This window comes from Eublepharis macularius, chromosome 1, assembly GCF_028583425.1.
Source record: "Eublepharis macularius isolate TG4126 chromosome 1, MPM_Emac_v1.0, whole genome shotgun sequence".
Classification (NCBI taxonomy): Eukaryota; Metazoa; Chordata; class Lepidosauria; order Squamata; family Eublepharidae; genus Eublepharis; species Eublepharis macularius.
Window position 1 is genome coordinate 74,146,641 of NC_072790.1, and position 17,170 is coordinate 74,163,810.

The 17,170-nt window shown below is 38.9% G+C and overlaps 1 protein-coding gene across 1 annotated transcript in view; it reads left to right on the forward strand.

Annotated features, from left to right (window-relative positions):
• The window catches only part of CD109 (CD109 molecule), a 124,585-nt gene that overhangs the window by 70,669 nt on the left and 36,746 nt on the right, over nucleotides 1-17,170 (forward strand). Inside the window, exons 19-24 of the mRNA XM_054993118.1 lie at nucleotides 3,511-3,625; nucleotides 6,657-6,770; nucleotides 7,708-7,923; nucleotides 9,353-9,512; nucleotides 10,738-10,914; nucleotides 14,942-15,023. Coding sequence (XP_054849093.1) covers nucleotides 3,511-3,625; nucleotides 6,657-6,770; nucleotides 7,708-7,923; nucleotides 9,353-9,512; nucleotides 10,738-10,914; nucleotides 14,942-15,023 — 864 coding nt within the window. The remainder of the gene's footprint in view (nucleotides 1-3,510; nucleotides 3,626-6,656; nucleotides 6,771-7,707; nucleotides 7,924-9,352; nucleotides 9,513-10,737; nucleotides 10,915-14,941; nucleotides 15,024-17,170) is intronic.

Genomic DNA, 17,170 nt, shown 5'->3' on the forward strand with positions numbered 1-17,170 from the left:
AGCGGACTCTATGTTCTTACATCATTATATTCGGAAAAGCCTATTCACAACTTGGAAGAAGTACAGAAATTACCTACAAGATGGAATCCCCTCATGGGTGGTTCCATATGAAGTAATAGATCCGAGAACTGTCGATAATGAACAACAGTGTTTAACATATAAGGAGATAACCCGAATGGAATTTTCTAAACCCAAAATAAAGACGCAGGATGAGTTGTCTCCAAGTTACGATTGGTTTCAGTACAGACAGATCAGAGATCTTTATAATTCGGACTGTGTGAAGGGAGGGATAAGAATGGAGAATTCGGAATTAGAACAGGCACTTTTACAAGAGGATAAAAAGGAAATCTCTAAGGTATATAAAGTGCTGCTGAAATGGTATACTGAAGATGAAACAGTTAAAGTGCAAATGGTGAAGTGGGCTATAAACTTTAATAAAGAAATAACAATGGAGGTGTGGGAATACTTGTGGAAGAATACAGTGAAGATCACGACATGCACCAATATTAAAGAGAATGTCTACAAAATGATTTATCGTTGGTATATGACACCAAAGAAAATTGCGCTAGGGAATTTGAACACGTCTAATAAATGCTGGAAATGTAAAAAGCATGAGGGATCTTTGTATCATATGTGGTGGACTTGTGAGGTAGCTAGGCAGTACTGGGGGGAAATAATAAGAGTAATAAGCGAGATTTTACAATTTCAAATCAATAAGAACCCAGAACTCCTGCTACTGAACTTGGGAATGGAGGACATTCCAGCACAATATAGGACATTGCTATTTTACATGACAGCAGCGGCTAGACTTTTGTACGCGCAAAAGTGGAAAGTGCAAGAAGTGCCAACTATCGAGGACTGGATTTACAAATTGCTGTACATGGCGGAAATGGACAAAATGACAAGGAAACTGAGAGACCTTGATCCAGGACAGTTCAACACGGATTGGGAGAAGCTGAAACAATATTTAGTGAAGAAATGGGAGGTGGGAGGAGAACTGTGGCAGTTTGAAAATTACTGAAATACAATAAAAGTAGAGGGAGGTGACTTTACCGGGAGGTGGAGAGGTAAATGAGAATTTCTAAGCAACTATTTTATTAGACTATTATATATAGCATTAAGTATTATAGGTGTTATTACAAGAATTATAATGATAGAAATTAACTAATTATAAGGATAGAAACTAATTAATTTCATGTCTGGCAATAATTGTATAATGGAGATAATTTTATAATTGCAATGAAGGAATTTAAGTAAGGTGGGAAAATATATATTAATGTATAGATCATGTATTAAATTGATTGAATTGGTTTGGAGGTATATATGGGTCAAATTGGTTGACTATTTTTGGTGGATAGTTGCATAATGAAAGAATAACGTAATTATATAATTAAAACAGTATGAAGATAAGATATGTAGAAAAAGTAATATATAGAGTATAAGTTAAGTTGGTTGACTTATATTGAATGTACTGTTTATAGAAGTATCTAAAAATTATGCTAAATGAGGGATAAATTGTTTGTCCCATATTGAAGATGAGATTATATGATAGAGTATAGAGTACCAAAATTAGCTAAATGATTATTATCAAAAGAAAATATGCCAAGAATGTATTATTTAGTTATGTATTATTTAGTTGTTAAAGCAAGTAGGAAGACAGAAGGAGCACTGTGTTATATAGATAAGCTTAGAAGAAAGTGAAAGTTTACGGTTGATAGAATAAATTTAAAATGAGTAAGGGAAAAGGGACAAGGGGTTGGAAAACTGTTGGAAGTCAACAAAAGGGGGGAAAGGGAGGGGGTTAGAATTGGAAAAACTAAAGGAAACTGATTGTAATGTACAATTTAATGACATCTAATCCAATAAAAAATTTTTTTTAAAAAAAAAAAACACTAGGTTATTCTTATGGTCCATACCAGGAGACACTGAATGTATGAAGATGAAGCAGGATTGTGTAGTTGGGAACCCTGCTGAAAACAGAGGTGCCTGATCTGTTAGCCTCCATATGTACAAGCTGTACACATATAGAATCCTAAAACATAAAAGGCAAACTGTGTTGCCGATGACTCACTTCTGATCCCCACACATGTGCAGTACGTGGTAATAAGAAGTGAGTGGGGGCAGAACAGTTTGCCTCCCCGCCGCCTCCTTGGGGCCTCCAGAGGCCTGGAAAGGCCCAGTGTGGCTGGCACCGGGCCTTCCTGGTGCCTCTGGCTTCTGGAGGCCTGGGAAGGACTCGTGGCTGCAGGAAGACATGGTACTGCAGCCTAGGCCTTCCCGCTGCCTGGGGCCATGCGGCCTAGCCCAGTGGTCCGCTTCTGCACAGGGCTGCCTTGCCCAGCGGCCCCTGCGGCATGGGGCTGCCCAGCCCAAGCAGGCAAGGGACAGCAGCGGAGGCCACCGCTCAGCTGGGTGGGGATAAGGCAGGCAAACCTACTTTCTCCCTGCCCAGCTGATTCACAGGCAAGGAGGTGGTGGCGGCAGAGCCTGCCTGCCTGCTGCTCAGCTGAGCAGGGAGAAGGCGGGTGAACCCATTTTCTCCCTGCCCAGCTGATGCATGGGCAAGGAGGATGGTGGTGGAGCCTGCTTACCTGCCCACTGCTCAGCTGGGCAGGGAGGAGAGCAAACCCTCTTTCTCCTTGCCCAGCTGATCCGTGCCAGGAGGCTCAGCCAGCTGCAGCTTGCCTAGCTGCTAGGCAGCCTGGTCCAGCGGTTCTCTGTGGTGCGGGCCGGCTGGCCAGCACCCACTGCTAGAACCCATTGTATTAAATCACAACGGGCTCTAGCACTAGTGTATTTATAAAGGGACACTGGATGCATTGAGGTAGGGAGCAGAGAAAGTGGGCACTACCCTATTTCCATTCAATGAGCTGAGATATGAACTGGGTGAAAAGAGCTATTAATATACTTGTTTTACACTATACTACAATACTTGAACGAAGTAATCCAGTGAGAACCAGATGTGCATTGTGCCTTCCCTGTACAAAAAGTAGAGAGGTTTCTTTTTCTCTGTGCCTTCAAATTGCATTGCCCTCTGCTTGATCATGGCTAGATCTAGGTCAGGCTGACCATTCAAAATTAAAGAAGTTGCTCCTTTTACAGATCTTTCCTCTTTGGCTGCCCCCTTCCCCAAACCATCCTGAGTTCCCAGCTCAGTGCTCCAAAGTTAGTTCATTCTGAACTCAGTACTGATATGTATATGCCTGTATTTATATCAGTATTTGATATCTATTAGGTAGTGGTATCTGAGTACTTTCATGTGTCCATTGCATGTCATAATAATTGTATTAGGAAAAAAATTAGAAAATAATACTTTATAGTGTTTGCTAATACAAATGCCAGTATGTAGCAGACATCTTTACTTCAAAAAGTATTAATTTAACCCTTTGATCCTTCATAGAAGCAAAGCACTCACTGATTCACCAAGAAAAGAAACCCAAATGTACTGATAATTATCAATGTCTGTACTTACGGAATTATAAGGTGCTTCTGTTTTCTTCCTGTCTTCAGATCTACCGAAGTGATAGTGAATGTTACTGTTCCTGATACCATTACTTCGTGGTTAGCCAGTGCTTTTATAATATCTGAAAATCTTGGACTTGGTATAACAAAAATACCTATTGAGGTAACAAATCATCAGTCAATTATAGTTTAGTTATGACTTTTGACTTAATCCCAAGCAGTCCTTTAGTTCTGGTACTTTAGGCCACTAAGGGTTTATTGGAGGAACTGGATTATGTGAGTGGAAAATTGACCATATTTATCCAAAATTTACCAAATGTGTGGAACAATATTCAGCAGCCCCCATAACAAATTTTTGGAATTCTGCAGGGGACATGCAGCTTGGGGAGGGCAAATTGCAAGAGAAGAGTGGCAGGTGAGGAAAGGGTTAAGTACTTTCTCCAGAGATTCTCATGTAGGAATCACAACATGTATGAACTGAGCTTTTGTTTTGTATTGTTGTTTTTAACAGTTATCTAAGTGGTGCTGGCCCATATAAAGTTCCTCATGATTAAGTACTGAAAACAATGAGACTTGAGTTAGTTGCAACAAAGTTGTTCCATTCGTTTTAGCAGGACTTTGTTGTGAATTAATTTAGTTGGAAAAGTGCCAGAGTGTTCAATGAAGATATGGATCTCTTTGACTGTTTAAATTAGCTTTTTTCCTGGCTGCATTGAGGTTTGTTACAGTAAAGCAGAGGTATTTTTATTTTATTTATTTATTTATACGACTTTTAGTCTGCTCACCTCACAAGCAGGCTCTGAACGGATTACAACAATATAAAATTCAAAACATGGTAGCATGAAAATAAAGTCACAATAAATATCATTAAGACTGCAGTGCACAGATAATGTAACAACCCTCCAACATGTACATAAAAATTAATGAATTTAATAGCATATCAGTATCAAGACTGTTATTATAATCAGATATAATGGGTTGGATCCAGTGGTAAGTTCATCAAAGCATTTGGCAGAGTTGATCTTACCCTGCCCTTTCGAAGCATGCTGCCATTTGTCCCAAAATTCCTTTGAGGATTGGGGAGCCTCACAAGCCAAATATGCCACACAGGTCAGGGTGCTACAGAAAGTACGGGGATTAAGTTAAAATCTGCTAATACAGACCTCAGCTTGAAGAGAAAGAGGCCATTTTATATGATTCCCACTGGTCACTGCAGTGGCCCTTCCTGTGGTGCATTTTCTTTGTCTCCCAGTCCTCAGAGAGGAGATTCAGGTTGCTTGAGGAAGATGGGGAAAGAGTCCTTCTGTGAACTTCTCCACAGGATCCAGCCCAATAATTATAGTCAACCAAGTTTTGGTCCAGCGTTTGTACCGGGCAGTTATAGATGAAAGGAAATATTTGATTGGCAGCATCACCTCATCCAGGAAGCTGGATTTGGAGCTTAAATTTTATTTCAGGTCCCTAAGAAATTAAAGTCAGTATTGTTTCCTTTCAGTGAATGTAATTTGCTAAAAATTGATTGATTTTTGGTGATTTCACACACTTGGCTGTACACACAGTAAAGCACTCGATAAAAAATTTCAAAGATTCTACTTTTGTTCTCCCCATTGTACAGTCTCTGTTTGCTCTGTCCCTATGTACAGTTTCATATGGTGAAAACATGCTTTACATTAACACTAATGTAAAGTATATTTTGTGAAAATTCAGAGCTTTACATAGAGCTCTGGCTTTATAATGTGTAGTATTTATTGTGAGCATTGTTTAATGAGCCTTGTATTAATCAAAAACCTTTGGTATGGGCTATAATTTTTTCATGCAGTATCTTGTCTTATTGGATGTTTTTGTTACAGGGTGTGATTTGGAACTGTAGCTCATGATCTTCCTGTACACTGGGTCTTTTTTCTTCTTTTTCTGAACTGCCCTGCTACCATATCACAAACCATTTTTAATGCATTAACTGATGGGACTGTTCTTCAGAAATATGGCCTTCTTCATTAACACAGTTCCTAACACACATAGTGGATCATATGCTTGCCTGCCTATTTTTTATTTAAAAGATATGGATGATAGGGCAATGGGGCCTGGTAGAGCCAGCAAGATATAGTTGTTAGAACGTCTGACTAGGATCTTGGAGACCCAGTAGGAAAGAGCAAGACTCACTAAAGCTCATACCCTACCACAAATTTTGGTGCTACTGGACTTTTGCTCTTTCCTACTGCTACAGACAAACGAACATGGCTACCCATCTTGATCTATCTCCTTGGAGACCCAGGTTTGCATCCCTACTCTACCATGGAAGCTGGCTAGGCGACTCAGGGCCAGTCATACACTCTCTCCTAACCTACCTCACAGGGTGGTTATGAGGATAAAAAGGAGGAGAGGAAAACAATGTAGGCAGCTTTGGATCCCTATTTGAGAGAAAGGTTAGGGATAAATGAAGCAGATAAATAAAACTTGGTAGGACAGATGTAGAGCTTGTGCTGTAGTAACCACCATGTCAAAGGTAGAACTTGACAGAATCTGGAATTTCCTGACTGTTAAAAAACCCACTTTAAAAATAGTCTCAGACTACACATATGTAAGGTTCAGTGCTAAATATATTTTAGCTTGAGGCTGAGGACATAGAGTGCTTTACAGTGCAATACTAAACAGAATTACTCTATTCTAATTCCATTGAAGACAATATGTTTATAATGCTCTAACTCTGCTTAGGACTGCATTGTTAGCTTTGGAAGTGATGGATAGGGGTGTAGTATGAAAGTTGAGAATGGCTTCCCTAACTCACTGTAGGTGTATCTCGTGCCAAAGAGTTGGCCTATGAGCAGGCAATCTCAGTGCCTCAGGATGTAAAAGTTCCAGTATTATGTAAGATTTCCCTCTTGAAAGATCAACATGAATAATACTGAGGGACATAATTCTTTAGCATGTATATATGAGCTGCTTCTATCTATATTGACCCAATTTTTAGAAGTAAAAAATGTTTTTCATTGTTATATAAATGCACTTCAGAGCATCCTGATACCTGTTTCTGTAGTTCTTAAATGGCCAGTCAGAAAATGTGTATTCTCTTGTCTGAATATGTTGCAGGATGTTCTTCTAATCAGAAATGGCCCATATTTTGAATGTCTTATATTTTGTTAACAGCTAAACTGTGTACCACAAGGGTTCACTGTTGTATAACTTTTGTTTTCCAGTTAGAAGTGTTCCAGCCCTTTTTTGTTTCCTTGAACCTTCCACCGAGTATTATAAGAGGAGAGCAGTTTTTATTGGAAGTACACCTCTTCAATTATATGAAAGAAAGTAGTGAGGTAAAGATACTGAAGACCAAAGAGCTTTGTTGATGTTGCACATAGCATAGATACATGCTGTTTTGAAATCATTGAAGTTAATTGATGGCTGTGACATGTATTTTGTGTTTTGAAAATTTTAAAACTGTTAGGGAGCAAACCAAAGTCTGATTCAAAACGTAGTCACACGTTCTTCAACGGGGCTTAATCTTTGGAAAGTGTTTTTAGGTTTGCAGCCTAGGAGATCACAATATGACTGCATTCCAGTTTACAGATTAAACTTTACTGAAAATGTCCTTATTTTGGTCTCATTTGGTTTCATTGGATGTGACATCCAAATGCAGGTACCTCAAGAAATGAGAGTGTTCACAACTGGGAATAAACCAAGATTTAGAATCCTATTTGGGGGGCGGGGCGGGAGCAAACTCCAATATGCCAGGGTACCTATGTTCAGTGTCATGACGGTTTGGAGCTTGATCAAATCTGATAGTTTTCAGTCAAATTTTGTCCATGTAAGAAGAGGAGGGGGTGAGAGGAGCAAGGAGAACCTGGTAATAAGACAGTGTTTACTCCTGATTGTAATTTAATATCTGAATGTAACCTTTGACTGAGTATCCCTTGTTGCCATTGTGACTTTCTCATATGTTGTTTCCCTCTTGCTATTTGGAACTTAAGCTGCCTATTTCTGTTCTACCTCCTAACATCATATCTGTCTCGTTCTGAATTCTCCTGTTTCCTAGTTGCCCATTTCTCCCCCCCTTTCCTTCTTGTTTACATTTTTCATGGGATGTTGGTAGATACTCTAAGGTTGAGGAATGATAGCCAGCAAATAATAGAGGTCACATCTCTGTGATATCTTTTCTGTCTCTCCCTGGTAAGTAGTAAAATAGAAATAAATGAAAGTTTATAAGAATGCTAGTAGCAGAATTTGTTTTGAAAACCTGCTTCTGTTTTGTAGGTTACAGTGACCCTTGATAGAAGTGACACATTTGAAATTTTTATTTCTAATGATATAAATGCTACAGACAACCAACGGTCAGTATGGATGCCAAGTGAAGATGGGAAGACTGTTGTTTTCCCAATCAAACCAACGCAAATTGGAGAAATTCCTATCAGAGTGACAGCTGTATCAGCCTTTGCATCTGATGCTATCATCCAGAAAGTGTTAGTGAAGGTAATTCAGTTGTTAGTGAAGATAATATAAAGTGGCTGATAGTTAAATAACATGTATTCAAGACAACTGAAGCACTTAGGGAAAATAGTATAATAACAACAACATTCAATTTCTATACTGCCCTTCAGGACAACTTAATGCTCGCAGAGTGGTTTACAAAGTATGTTATCATTATCCCCACAACAATCACCCTGTGAGGTGGGTGGGGCTGAGAGAGCTCTGGAAGAGCTGTGACTAACCCAAGTTCACCCAGCTGGCTTCAAGTGGAAGAGTGGGGAATCAAAGCCAGTTCTCTAGATTAGAGTCCCACCGCTCTTAACCATTACACCAAACTGGCTCTCCTCCTTTTCATAACTGGCTTAGCCATTTATTGGGAAGTTTCTAAGTCCACAGTCACATAAATGTTCTAAATACTGTCATATAGCTTAATATATAGAATGGGTGCAGCAGTGTTTTGGCATGTCACTTGTACAGTTGGATGAATTTTGCAAACTCTTTCAAGTACTCTAAAGCATCAGAAATACTCTAAAGCATCAGAAACAACCATTGCTGCTGGATGTATTTCAGCAAAGTTGGATGGACCTGGCCTACTTACATTGTGTCCACCATTGCTGCATTGGTGGCTAACTTACTGTGCACAAGTGACAGCTCCATTATTGTTTGTTTAAAAAAACAGATTCAGTCAGCAGGAATTTGGAGTGGAGAATCAGATTGGATGGCAGGAGAAAGTTCAGGGACAGAGAATAAATAGTAGTGAAAATGTGGTATTTGATGAGGTGCCACAAGCGATATTCACTAACACCATAGCTTGAAATAGATTATTCATTTCTAAGCCTTGAAATTTAAAATGCCTTACTTTACTTACACAGGTAATATGACCATCATTTCCATGTACTCATGTATGTGGCACTTAATCTGTGTGTAAAGTGTAGACTCTGTTTAGACTCCACAGAAAACTGAGCTGACAGAATGAAGCAATTCTGTCCTGCTTTTCTAAGAATAAAGAATTAACAGTGCAATCCTAAGCAGAGTTACACCAGTCTAAGCCCATTGACTTTAATGGGCTTAGACTGGAGTAACTCTATTTAGGATTGCACTCTTAATCTGACTCCATGAATATTTTAGCACTGCATATTGAATAGAGAAGAACTATCCTTTCAATGGAAAACCTCGGTGCAAGAGTGCAATTATTCATCTTTAAGAGGTTTAAGAGTTGTATTGCTGTTTGATAAGATGCCATTCTTGCAAACTGTTGTTTAAGGACGTGAAGAAAATTTTATGTGAAGATTTGGGTCTGTGATCGCATTTTCATCATATGTTATTAGTATTCACACATAGTGTTGGAACATCTAATACTGATGCGGCCATCTACCTTATTTAATGATGATGATATAATAATAATAGATGCATCTAAACTTCATTTTTATAGGCTGAAGGATTAGAACAATTTCATTCACAGACTCTTCTTTTGGACTTGACCAAAAGAGTGAGATTTGGAGATTTACCTCCCCCTGCAACAGAAACTTTGAGCTTCACTTTTCCATCTGAGGTTGTACCTGGCAGTGAAAGAGTACAATTCACTATTGTTGGTAAGAGTTTTCTTCTTCTTTCAGAAGCTTGCTTCCAAATTGTGCGATTTCTTCTTATTGAATAAATAAAGCTGATTGTGCTCTGGATATCTACTGATTAAATCAGCATGCAGGATATTTATTATAGGATGAAACCATGACTGCTTTTGTATAGATGTCAGTAAGTAGCGGAGGTGTTTCAGATCAATAAAGAAATAAATTTTCATTGATGTTTGTGTTCACGTCTCTCATGTAAGTAATTAATTTTGCTCCTGCCCCTTTATTGTTAATATATTAATGTGTCTGTTTTTGTATGTTTATTTTATACATGTTGGAATTTTTTTGTATATCTTCTTTTTTTCCTGTTTGCGTTACCCACAGATGTGATACCATGTATCTATGATAATTTCAGTGGTTGTGTGGCAGCAATATTATTTCAAAAGAAACAAGCAAAATAGTTCAAATCTTAAAAGAAGATGGGACATTTTCTATGGCCTTTACTGCAAGAATTACTTCCACACAGAGAGGTTTTTCTGTGCAGCTCTCATTGCAGTGGGAGAGAAACATCCACACAGCAATTGCCCTCAAATTTCTTGCCTCACCTTCAACCCACCTATCACTTACTGTAGCGCTTTTCCATGCATTTTTTTAAAAAAGTAATTGACTATGCTATAGTGCAGTAATAATCTTTATTGCAAAACTGTACTTTTAAAAGATTTCAAATGACATTTTAAAAAAATCTCTGGACCTTTTTGTTGCCTAGTTATAAGTGGAAATGTACAGCCTGCATGTTTTGCCTTATAGCTGTGCAAGGAACAGTGCTAGAGACTTCTTTAAACATGAAGTCTTTGAACTAGATTGTTATAAGACAGGTTTAATCTGTCAATTACCATTTTTTTTAAAAGCCTGAAAACTCTTCCCGGTGTATGCTTGGGGAAAATGGTGGCCGCGGAGGCTGAGATAAGGAAAATGGCACTGATGTGGGTGAGGTCTGCAAAAATACACACCTTCTTATCCACATGGAATCCAAAGTTTCTTTGACTGACTTCTCCAAACAGATTGTACCAAACCATGTTTGTAAACATCACAGCAGAGCAGGGGGAAACATAGAAGCAGGATGAATAGAGAAATGTTATGTGGATGTTTCTGAAAACAGGGCTGCAAAAACATCAAGTGTGGAAACAGCCAAGTTTGAACACTGCTGGTGATAACAACATTTCATATGTTGTCTTGTAAACTCTTTTAGGTGACATGCTTGGCCCTTCTATCAGTGGTTTGGCATCACTGATCAAGATGCCTTATGGCTGTGGAGAACAAAACATGATTAATTTTGCCCCTAATATTTATGTTCTGGACTACCTGACGAAAACAGGAGAGCTGAAGCACAATACTAAATTGAAAGCTGTGTCATATATGAGAGAAGGTAAGATTGTTTTCATGGTGTTTGGTCATGGCAGTAAAGGAGGGAAGTATACCCTGCACCATCTTTTAGTTTAAACATAGATTGTTTTTTGATAAATTATATTGTGGGTAAACAAGCTCCTTGTGTTTGAATGGCTTGTTTGTGCACTTTTGTTGTCTCATCCACAGTACAAATGTATGAGAGGAAAGTGGAATGTACTGAAAACAACAGGCAGCATATGGACAGTTCATCCCAGATATGTAGTCATTGTATATTATACAACTACCTGCCTTCCCTTTCCTACAACGTATATTGATATGCCCTAAGTTTTTTATTCTTATGTCCACTTTGGTAGAAAATATCACATAGAATCCAAACTGGAAACTAACTCTAATCTGTAATTTAAATTTTTTTCTTACTATCACTGGCTGTCTGGATACTATAATTTTGCTATTACGTATCTTCACTGCAGGCTGAGGAATGGCACATGGCAGTGAGATGTTGACAGTACACCCTTTAAAAACCAGAGCTTAGATGATGGAGTGTCCAAATGATCACACCTCTGCAGCCACTCTGCGAATGCCTCTTTGTGCCAGATTAATCCAGTTTTAAGGGGAAAGACCCAGAATATTCTTAATCCACTTTAATTGAGAAAGCTTCAGGAATGCCATAAGCCATGCTCAGAATGCACACAACATTATATGGATGTTCTCCTTTAATGCAGGAGCTTCCAGCTTCCATATGGAGAAAAATATCTGTATGAAAAGAGCCATACTTAAAATGAACCATGGTTTTGCATTATGTCTGCACTGAGCCGCTGCTTTTTCTGTTCTTGAGAGGAGTCACAGCTTGCATACAGTTTCGGTCTACTAAGCTGTCCTTGCACTACAGAAGTTGCAAACTTTTAAAACATAATTGGCCAAGTTTAATCTCTGGTATAAGTCTGACTTGTAGTGACATCCCAGAGCAGTCTCCCACAAAGAGGAAACAAAATCCACTGAGAACAGAAACAGTTTCATTTGCTTTGTTGAACTCCATGGGTTATATTTGGCCTGACAACTGGACTTTGGCCACCCTAAAGTTACACAGTTAGTTTCAAAAATAATGAACATCTGTTTTCTAAGGAACTTCTTTGAAGTTAGCAAGCAATCTGTCACTCCCTGTAGGTTGATTTATATTACCAAAATGTTTTTAAACGTTATCCAAACATTAGTTTTATTCAAGTTATTTTTAAATGAGTCATAAGTACATTGTTAAATTTGACATTTGGTGATGCTCTGTTTTGCTTAAATCATGCTTGGCATTTGGATTTAAAGCAATGTTCTTAACATTCTTTTGTGACCAAAACAAGAGCTAATGTGGAATAGTTTTAATTTAAAAACCTCTTCTACTTTATTTTTTTTAGCTCATTTGCTTCTTTTTTTAACTGGTATTTAATTGTACATGATGAGTTCTACATCATACAATCAAGATGACATAAAATAAAATGTATGTCTGAATTTTTAAAAGGTACAGGGCAGGCTCCAAAAATGTTGCTACTAGAGGGGTGTGCACCCGAAAAATATTTGGGTTTACCCGAAGTGGGAAAAGGCTTCAGAAAAAACCCTGAAAACTGAAGCAGCATGCCTCTTCGGATTCGGGTTTCTAAGTCGCTTCGGTATGCTCCGTGAAGATTTGGAGCATACTGAAGTGACGGGGGAGGGAGGAGGCCAGCTCCACCCTTAAACTCCCACCCCCACCCCACTTACCTGGTCAGGCTCCAGCCACTAATGCTGCGCTGGCCAGCTGGCCAGCAGAGAAGGCCTTCACTGCGGCCACCATGGCCATTGCAGCTGGCCGGCAGAGAGGGCCGCCACTGCCGGAGGCCAGTGGGAAGACGGGAGGGCCTCCTCCTCCAGCTGGTGCCAGATAAGTGGGGGTGGGGAGGAAAGGGTGGGAATTGAAAAGTTTAAAGGGCCCTGCTGCTGCTTGGGCCCCCCGAAGCTTCCCGAAGCATTACAAATGCTTCGGGAAGCTTTGTTTCGGTATTTTGGAATCTGGGCCAGCATGCTGGTCCTGATTCGGAAATAATGAAGCACTCTGAATTGGGCCCGATTCGGGTATTTTACCTGAATTGGATACCCTAAGCGCACACCCCTAGTTGCTACAAATGTGATCCTAAACATTGCTTAATGTTTAAGGATAATTTGAATACAAAACTAACACAACTGTCTGTCTGTTTCTCCAATGGCTCACATTTTAAAACTAGAAGCTTTCTGAAGCAGAATTCTACGTTTTAAAATAAGCTTTAGGGATATCCGTCCAGCCTTCTTCTTATATACCTTAAAAGTCATATTGTGCATTCATGATTTTTATTTGGGTTGCCCTTACATACTAAAACTTTCTCTAGAAATATAAAGTGTGTGCACAACAAAAATACATGTTGTAGAGATACACTTGGAATGCTGTGGCTTCCTGGATTTCGTATTCAGTGGCAAACCTGAGTTTGCCTCTGTCTGATGTTGAAATGTTTCTAATGGTTACAGTGATCTTCCTGATTTACTTACATCATTACCAGTGTACTTGATGAACAATTGTGTAGCAATCAACAGTAGAGGTGCACTTGTTGCATGAGAAATACGAATGCTGATCTTATGCACTGAAGTAAGGTTATATTTTTCTTACAGATAGATTATATTCAGCCAGGATAACTTTAATATATGGGCTGCATTTAGATGGGCTGAGAATGAGCCTTTGAAATCCTTAGGCTTGTGCTGCCTCTTCCTACTTCCCTTATAGAGCACAACAGCATTGAAGACCAGGTTTAGAGTTAACCAGAATTTGTGTTGTCCAAGTTGGGTGTTTTGAAAAACTGGGTCTTATTTCTTGCCTACAAACCAGGATTCTAAACAAGGAATAAACTGTACTTTAGAATCTAGGTTTGTAGGCAAACCTACAGCCCATCTAAACGCATCTAAATGTTAAAGATCGTGCTTGGGCTGTAATGACAAATTGCAGGTAAAAGAAAGTCATAATTCATCTGGGTTGACCAAGTTTGCCAATTTCGGAACCTCTGTGCCCAGTGTGTCTACCTTTCATTGACTACTTTCAATTCCAACTCTGGAGCAGACCTAATAAATAGGTTTCGTTTACAAAGAGGTTTCACTTCTGTGTAGAACTCTGCAGATGTGTTTTGAGATTACCCAGTTTCAGTTACCTGCAGTTCACCCTGTTCTTCCTTTATTTTGTGCCCCCTTTACCCTTTTTGTTTGTTTTCATAGTCCTTACTTAAAATGTCTACACATGTCTGCAACTGAAGTAGGGCTCTAGGCCACAATAGCTCATGCGGGAATAAAAAGTTAGTCTTTAAGTGCCACAAGACTCCTGTTCCTTTTAGAGTGGACCTAGTGCAGTACAGCAACACATTAATAATGCCCTTAAATTACTCACTTTGTCTACGTGCACGCTAAGAAGTAAAAAGACAGCGTGAACCAATGAACGTGTGGACCAGCAGGTTTTACATTTTGCCTTTTCAGTGCAGTCACTGGATGCAGACTTCTCCCTGTGTTTCAGAATCAGATTGGTAATTCTACCAGTTGGCAAGTGGGCATAACTATTGCTTTGTAATGATGAATGAGTTAAGTACTTTGCCCATTCCAAGCATTACACAGTTATTTAACTATCGGTGCAGTCCTAAACAGAGCTATATTTATCAAAGCCCATTGACTTCAATGGACTTACAAGAGTGTAACTGTGTTTAGGATTGCACTGTAAATCTTTGTTTAAATATCCTTGTGTGATCCTTCAATATTATTACAAACCGGTCTTTGCTTTTGCTCTGTATCATATACCAGTTCGTCCTTCTGTTGAGTTGCTGCCATGATTTGCTCCCTTCACTCTTCAATAATGTGAACCTGTAAAACTGCTTTGATAAGTGAATCTATCATAGATCTTGCAAATTACCACTTTAGGCAGTGGGTGCCAAGCTGAAAGATAATAAGCCTATTACTTAACTGAGCATGTGACCTCATCCTTAGTCATCCCAAATTGTCATTTTGTAATTCTTCAGGCTACCAAAGAGAGCTTCTCTTCCAAAGGGACGATGGCTCATTCAGTGCTTTTGGAAATGATGATCATGCTGGAAGCACATGGTAGGTATTCGTTTCTCTGGATCAAATGACATGAGTTCTTTTAAAAAGTCTAATGATTTCCAGTGTGCATCAGTTATTGCTTGATATAGCAACAATGGTAGAGCTTAATATATTAATGCTTGATACAGCAATGTCAAATATATGGCACAGGTCTTAAGTTGTTGTGACAACTTGTGTGTCAGGTGGCAATTTACATCTGTGGTTCTCATGCTGTGCTAGGAACTCTCACACAGCAAATGGTCTCCAGTGGGGCTAAAAGCAGCTTGAATGTGGCAGTTTTCATTAGGAGACACCATGTAGGGAAGGAGTTCTTCAGCTCCCAGTGCTGCTTTCTATTTAATTTACATTTTTAAAGGTCAGAAAATAATCACAGAACTAAATGAAATGTGTCTTTTACTATTCCTCAGCATTTGGTGTTGTCACCAGTGTTAGTCATCATCTATATAAAACTATTAAAAGAGATCATCTGGAACTTGGGGTTAGGTGCCATCAAAATACTTTTATCATTGGTTACATTAAGTAGTCAAGAATAGCTGTTGTGGTTCTTCTAACCCAGTTTCTGGAGGCTGTGGTTGGGTGAAGCTTAAATGAACTTAAATTGAATCCAGACAAGAGGAGGTGATACAAGTGTTTAATTTCAAGGATCTAGAGGGATTTAGCTTGCCTGTGACTGATGGGGTGCAGATTTGGGAGGCACACTGCTGGAGTCTTCTTCACTTCCAGATAAGCAGGTTGCAATGGTATTTAGGTGCATCTTTTATCAACTCTGTTTATTGTGTCGGTTCTTTCCTTTCCTGGAAGAGAAGCTATCTTAAAACAACAACAATCACCAAATTAAAACTGATCAATATTAATTCAAAACCCATATCAAAAACATTAGCCAAACTCAGCCTTGCATAACTTTATAAATTTCAGCTATGTAGGAATCTTCCCCTCAAATTCAGGATGGCCATTCAAAATTGTAGGTACCACTGCAAAAAAAAGCATGTGCACAAGCAGTGGCCCATCTCACCAACCTGCCAGATGGTAATAACCAGCGCTTTCAAATAGTGAAACAAATAGGCAAGCAGTGCAATGCTTTCAAAACAGGTATAATATATTCAAAGCAGCTCACACTGGAATACCAACCATTTTGCGCTAGAAGTTTCTGCGGGCTTTTGTAACTTCTAGGATTGATTACTGTGATATGTTTTGCGTAAAGCAGCCATTGATGACAACCCAGAATCTACAGCTGTTGTAAAATAGGATTGTTCCCTGCTTTGAAAATTAGGCTACTATAAAACATTGGGACTCAAGGTTATTTATTTAGTTAATTTTAAAATTGCATTAGTTACCAGGTTTCTTTTGGGCAGAATAAGGTGCTGGTCCTTATCTTTAAAGCCCTTCATGGCCTGGAGGGCACATATCTTTCAGGCTTCTTATCTTTCAGCTGTGCTCTGTGAGGCTGGCCTTTCTCCAAAGTGCCTTTGCTTTGGCAAGTAAAAATTAGTTGCAAGGTCAAGACATTTGCTGAGTCACCAAGGTCTTTGAGAGGCCCTGTCCAAGGTGGTTCAAAGCTGCTCTTCCTCAAGACTTTCTGTACGTGTTGAAAAAGACCTCTTTATTTCAGCAGGCTTATGGCTACTGATTCTGTAGATGTAGGTATGACTCTCCATGATGTTCTAATGTGCAATTTTTTTCTCTTTTAACTCCCCCCCCCCCATTCTCTTGTTTTTGTTAGTCACCACGAGTCTTGGAGTTGTGTTTTAAATAATGAATAAGCCTGTGACTTTTAGCCTAGATCACAACTGTACTATTGCAAATAATACTGCAGAATAATATCAGATATATATGATTAATCTCAACTTTCACTGAGAAAAAGTATGCGAGAAAGTCCCTAGGTTTTAGAGGTATTTGCGGGCATATGATGGAGAAACATAACTGGTTAGAATTAAATGCAAATAAAAAGCTTATTTATTACAAAAAATATTTCTTCTAAGAATTTAAACTCGTACAACGCTTTAAAATTTGGCATTCCCCTTTTAGGAAGGCTGTAATAAGCTTTCCTTTCAGACAGGAATTCCAGATAAATGAATTGTACTGAAACCATTCTCTTTTTTTTTTAACCTGGTTCATCTCTATCTTGCTTTGGAAAGCAGACTTTGGAG